Source organism: Homalodisca vitripennis, unplaced genomic scaffold, assembly GCF_021130785.1.
Source record: "Homalodisca vitripennis isolate AUS2020 unplaced genomic scaffold, UT_GWSS_2.1 ScUCBcl_1900;HRSCAF=6099, whole genome shotgun sequence".
NCBI lineage: Eukaryota > Metazoa > Arthropoda > Insecta > Hemiptera > Cicadellidae > Homalodisca > Homalodisca vitripennis.
This window is the reverse complement of record NW_025778014.1, coordinates 1,462-7,957: the sequence shown is the minus strand read 5'-3', so window position 1 is coordinate 7,957 and position 6,496 is coordinate 1,462. Positions and strand designations below refer to the sequence as shown.

Here is a 6,496-nt window from a genome sequence, read left to right as displayed (position 1 = left end):
TCACTCACTCAGCTATACTGGGTCAACTCTACCACTAGAGATATTTTTATGTGAATGTTATAGTGTTTGTAATTAAGCATTGATAAAGTGAAGACAGGACTTTTGGAAGAGAGAAACAAAATTCTAAGAAATGGCAAATACGATAATAGAATTAATAATATATTATCAAACTGAGTACATAGTTATAAACTATTAACTTACCCCTAAGTCCAGTTTCTAGCTTTCCATTTCCTGAAGAATAATCCATCTGGTTTGAGATATTCATCATCTTCAGTCAGCTCATGTTTCCAATTAATATCTTGTCCTTCTGTTGTTTGGTCTTTTATACTCATCATCAGCTGCATAAAGTCTGCTCTTTGGATGTTATTCTTTTCCCTGAAACTGCATGGTTTGTTTGACTAGCCCAATGATGTAATCATTTATATGTTGAGGGACTTGTCTCAAGCCCAAGAGTTTTTGCAAGACGTTTGAAAAAGAATACAAATATTAATCTAAATGTTTGTAATGTTGAAGGGTTAGAAATGGAATCCATCATTTTACGAAACTGTTTTCCTTCAGGTGTGGTCAAGCTTGAACTGTAAGCCAAATGCACAACTGGCAATAACGTCAATGGTGAAGCCAATACCCAACTTTTTGGCATCAACAGGTTTTTTTTGTTCTGTGGATTTCTCTATTTCATTCATGAGATCATCTCCACTGTTGCATATTTGCTCAACCATGCCCCTCAGTTTCCCAGTCGTGAAAGTTGGTGTTAATTTATTTCTTAGATTCCTCCAAGTGCGCCCTTTCAAACCAAAAAAGAGTTTCAGAGAGTGGATCTTGTTTTACGTCAACTGCAAAATCTCTGTTTTGGAAGTATAAAAAATCTTTAATAAGAATTCTTTCTACTAAAGCTGGGTCACAGATCATTAATACAGGTGTTCTTGATTCAAAGTAACCACCAAATCTTGCTCCATTAAAATTGTTATATATATCTTGAATAACGTAAAACAAGTGTCTTTGAAGGAAAAACTGTTCTTTTAGGTTTCCGAAGATGATTGTTGGCTTGACATAAGGAACACCTTTTTTCTTCCAATAGTTAAAGGTTGATGTCAAGTAAAAATATAACAATCCAAGCAAGGTTGCTATTCCTAGCAAAGTATCTACCAAAATTGATTCACTTATGAACATTTTCAAACTGAAAGCAAAACAGTAACTGAATTATTAAGAAAATTGCATGACAATTTTTTATACATAGGTATTATTTTATGTTCTTGAGTTTCTATAACACTTTTGCATTCAATTTCTGTATGGCATTAAATAATTTCATGAGCTATTATCCATCTAGTATAAAAATAAAATATTGTTGGTATATTGTTATTAATTTATATTTGCAATACATAAAATTTGAGCAAAACTGTTATAAACATCATAAAAGGTTCATAAACATTAAATAACTTCATTATTATGGTATTAACTCCACATTACAGGGTCATCCTTATTGATCTAGTTGACTATTCATTATTCTAATGTTCATTATTATATTAAAATGCCCTGAAAAGTGCATTTTTGCTATTATGCAGCCAAATATCAGCAGATGAATGGAATATTGTTTGTAATAACAATATAAATATATTTTCTCAGTAGTTTTATATGTGGTCTTAACAAATAATGTATCAACAACTGTATTTTTGGGTCAATATTTATGTTTTTGACTGAATATAAAAAGTGATGATTTTATAAAATATGAATATATTGAAATAATTACCACTCTGAAACCTGAAAAATTATTGCAATTATCAACCGTAGTGGTAGGAATGGAATGACCAGTTGTAGCTGTCAACCCATTTACTGGCCAGTAGGGGCACCAGCCATAACGACATATATAGAGGTAGTTGCAGAAAAAAAACTTGTCGAAAAGTTTTAAAATACTGAATTTTTAACAAGTAAAACTGTGAATTAGTGAATGAATTAGTTTATTTCCAACAAGACTTTACAGTATTTATGAACAGAAAATATACACATTTCAATTTTTATTATATAGGAACCAATAAAAGTAACTAAACACAGTTTTTATAATAAATTATTATCTTATCTGCCTGAGTGAAAGATTGCTCTAAGGAAATGGGTCAACATAGGCAATGTGGCCTGTGCGTAGATCAGAGTTGCTCAAGATAAAAACAATAAATGCAACAATTATTCCAAAGAGGATGATATGTAACTATTATTGTTTGATCTAATTGCTAAAAGCCACAACCCTAAACTATGTACAGGCAATGTCAATGTAAACTGGAGAAAAGAGGTTATTGGAATTTTTGTTAATAAAAAAGTAGGAGATTCTTTATATAAATTTGTCTTATGGTAAATATTTGAGTTTTTCTATATAGAGTGTCTCCCTGTGGGAATCATGGTGGCTTTTTAAGTCTAATTTTTAATACAGATTTTTGAACAATATTGAGCAGTTTGAGTGTTGTTTTGTATGCACCCCCCTCCCCAAGCAATTATTCCAAAAGAGAGTAGCGACTGGACATACGCATAGTATATCAATCTGACCTCTTGCCTGCTTAGAACATCATTCAGCTGACTTACAGAGGTCCTTTTATAGAAATTCTATGTGCTCTGTCCATTCTAATCGGTGGTCAAGTGTGATGCCTAAGTATTTGTAACTACTCACATTTTCTATAGATCTACGTCCACATATAGTGCCGACATAATTGTCCCAGCTGTGTGATAACAAGGTCTTGAAGAAAGCAATCTGATTTTTAGACAGCAAGAGTGGCATAAATTTAGTTTTCAGAATGTTTAAAGAAAAAAAACGTTTTGATCAAACCATTTTTTTTAGCATATAAAGATCTCTCAAAGCTTTTATTTGAATTTCTTATCATGATTTTGAACAAAAAAATAGTAGAGTGTTGTCCTGTAAATAGGAAAACTTTACTTGTTAAATTCAATTTAGATATATTGTAAATATATTGGCTTTTATACAGAGGAAATACTTTGGTAATTTTGAAATTGTGTGGAAATGTATGATAGTTTTGACATTTAAACAAAATAGAGGCAAAGTTATTGATTTAAAATCCTTCAAATATACATTTATAAAACATTACATTAGGTGGGTATATACAATAAAAGACCAAATCGTTTTACTTCTATAACTTTACAATATTCAATTCAAACGCAGGAGCAAAAAACAACAGTTGCAATGTCTTAACATGGATTGTTTATATAGAACAAATAATAATTATGAAAGAATTGAGATCAGAATAAAAACAGTTCAAGTATGCTAAATTAGACAAAAGGAGCTAAATTAGCAATCAACTATTACCACATAACAATTTTCTTAATTAATCTCATGTAACAGTAATTTAAATATTTATGTGATTTTTTTTTAGAGAAATTTAAAATAAACTTCAAGATTAAGTAAACTTGTGCATTTATTCATTGATGCCTTATAATTTACCAAATTATCTACGAAAGTCATCATAAATAAATTTACAATTAAAACAAATTGCAACATTTCTAAAAGCTCACGAGAAAGTAATATACATTTTTTACTTGTCCTGGTATTAAAGATTTTAAATAAATGTCATTTTAAAGGCTACAAAAATATTATTTGTTCTGTTATAAACAAACATACTTTTGTGACAAATCATCTTTTCCAGATAAGTATATCCTAGTAATGAAAATAGAAACTTAGTGTTGTACAAGAGAGTAAAATAGAGGCTGAGTATTTTCATTGATTGAAGATGTGCCCCTGTCTTACACAATATATTACATACCTAGGAATGTTCTGACCTGATAGGGTTACTTACCAAGCAACTTTTGGAAAGTAACTATAACTAAAGGTCCTTATTATCCTTACTGATTACAACGTAACATTTTATGAGACACAAACAGAACAACTGTGATGAATAGAGGTGTTGAATGGTCTTCAATTGATTACAACTCAGCACATCATTCTGTCCTTGAAGATGCATTGATCTGTCTCCGTTTTACTATGTCCTATTTCAAATAAATAATTCCTGTTTGGTTTTTTGTTTTTGCAGGAACTACTTTGTTTCCATGTAATGTTGGTTTATTTATTACCTATATTCCACTTAATGTAGAAAAATTTGTTTTATCATAATATACAAGTTTTTATTCTTAAAACGTTCATAATGGTTTATTTCCTGACTTTTTTATTTGTTGTTGAAATATTTCAATAATAATGGGAAAAACCGTAATCTTTTTTACGTTAAAGGTGTAAGTATAACAAGAAATGTATGTAGGCTTTGCAATTTTGGATAAAAATATTTTATTTAAATGTGTTTTTCAATATTTTTGTGTGTACTCCAAAAGAATACCTAAAAATTTATTATTATCTCAAAAATTAAGCAACTGTGCACCTGATGGGGTACACGATAGTCTGAGGTATTTATTTAAGTGTGGGATCAAATTTAACAAACCACCAAGACAGGCAAACAATAAAAATGCAATAAGGAAATGCATAGCAATGTGTACCTCATCGGGCGCACAACGCACTTTACGAAAGATCAGTGTGTTTCCGATTGGGTACATGACGGCAGTTGTGAAATATCACGTGTACCTGATGGGATACACATTGTCTTGAAGATTTCCTTTCTTTCCAGACAAAGAGATCCATAAATAGAAAATATTCATATCCTAAAGTGCAAAACCAAAATTCTGAAAATTATTTTGACTTAAAATCTTAAATTAATGACATTAATATAAGAGGAGTCAGAATAAAAGTTCTTGTTGAAACAAATAAATCTCCTAAGAGAGCTAGCATCCTCTTTTGTCAAGATGAAATGACTGAGATATAGTGTCTGCTACCCCTCCTCATGGTGAATGTAACATGGAAGTGGCATCTATCCCAAATCTTACCCATGCGCTCAATATCATGTCACTTCAGAAGCAGCGAAAAGTCCTTTTAGGATTAAGTACAAGGTTTTCTCAATTACTATCTATAGTGAACAGAAGAGAATTGAATAAATCTACCAACTTTTAAATTAAATTAAAAATCATGTTTACACAGTTGAATAGTTTGACTATGATAATTCATAAATACAGCAATTGCAGTTGTTAACTATAGTCAGCAACATCAACATGTTGACTACGGCAGATGCCTTACAGTGCAGACTCTGCTTGAGAGTAATCGCCATCTGCACTAACTTAATTTTTAATTCACTAAACTTCCTCTTGTGTGTGGTGGGTGGATCTACCATCTTACCCTGCATAACTGTCATACCTCTGATGGTAGTCATTTTCCACATAGAAAAATCTAATAGCTGCTTCAGAGAACTTGTGTGTTTAATCTCCCATTCCTTCAAACAGGCCTCAGATGATCAGATTTCTTTCCAAAAGTGTCTGAATGGATAAACAATTTTATTAGCATCAGTTAAAGCCAATACACAGCCATCAACTCTTTTGTATATTATATCGGGTGTGTACGTTGTCTCTATCTAAACAGTGTCGAACAACTAAGTGCTCTTGTGCAACCAAATATGCAGCCAGTCATATATCAAACCAGGAATGATTAAAGCCAGGGAGTGGAGGCCAAGTCCATCATGTGTATAATAGTGTGGAAAAAATCCAGCGGGCTCATTGTTGGTAGCTGCGCCATTGCTGAAAAAGCAGAACTATAGTGATCCAATGATTTCAACTTTCCAACCCTACTTAATAAGCATATAACTGGGATCAAGAAGGAGAAAGAGAGATTACAATTTTTAAGTCCTACAATCCATTTTGAATGTCCACAGTGAGATGATACCATTGGGGGGGAGGGGGGAACATGACATCTGGGGAGTGTGTTTACACCTTCCGCTAAGGTGAATGTAGGAGCTGTGACTATATCTTTTTAATTTGCTGATCAGGACGAGACAAAATAGTGAACTTATCTGATTTAAAGTTAGCCCATATGCCAAAACCTCCTGCTCTAACCTTTTACAAAAATCCTGAGATATTTGAAGACCCCACTTTGATTCTGTAAACGAAAAAAGATCATCATTAAAAGCAAAGGAATGGATTCATTGAATATCAACCTTAAAGTATGCAATAAACAAAACAAGGCAAAACGGAATATACTCATTGAATCACCCCGCCTTTAAACAATGCCCATTTCATAAATTATTAAAACCCTTCAAATACATACAGGGAGATACTCTTCAATATTAAGAGTATTACTTCTTAATACTCTTTTAAATTCCCGCTCATAGAGCCTTGTCAAGTACTCTCAACACCCGAAACATTAGCAAGTGGTATCATGGCTCATGCTGTCATATGCTTTTGTGATATCTGAGTTGTAATGTGAAAACTGAGTACACAATTTAGAATTTTTTTGTAAACAAAATAACACTTTGAACTGTAACAATCTTAGAACAACATTTGTTTTACAAACAACGGGCTAGTTCATTTGTTTGTTATTGTTTTTTTTTTTTATTTCTATAAATTGATAATTTGTTCCCTTCTATTATTCAGATACTAATTTTTTGTTTATATATTACATTTTTCCTTTATA

General features: G+C 31.6%; 1 protein-coding gene across 1 annotated transcript; it reads right to left on the bottom strand.

Annotated features, from left to right (window-relative positions):
* Positions 1-463: 463 nt before the first annotated feature.
* Positions 464-3,926, bottom strand: LOC124371720 (cytochrome P450 6j1-like). The gene is given in 3 exon segments (XM_046830053.1): positions 464-797; positions 799-1,177; positions 3,792-3,926. Coding segments are annotated over 2 exon segments (615 nt in total). The 5' UTR covers positions 1,171-1,177; positions 3,792-3,926; the 3' UTR covers positions 464-554.
* Between the last annotated feature and the right edge of the window lie 2,570 nt (positions 3,927-6,496).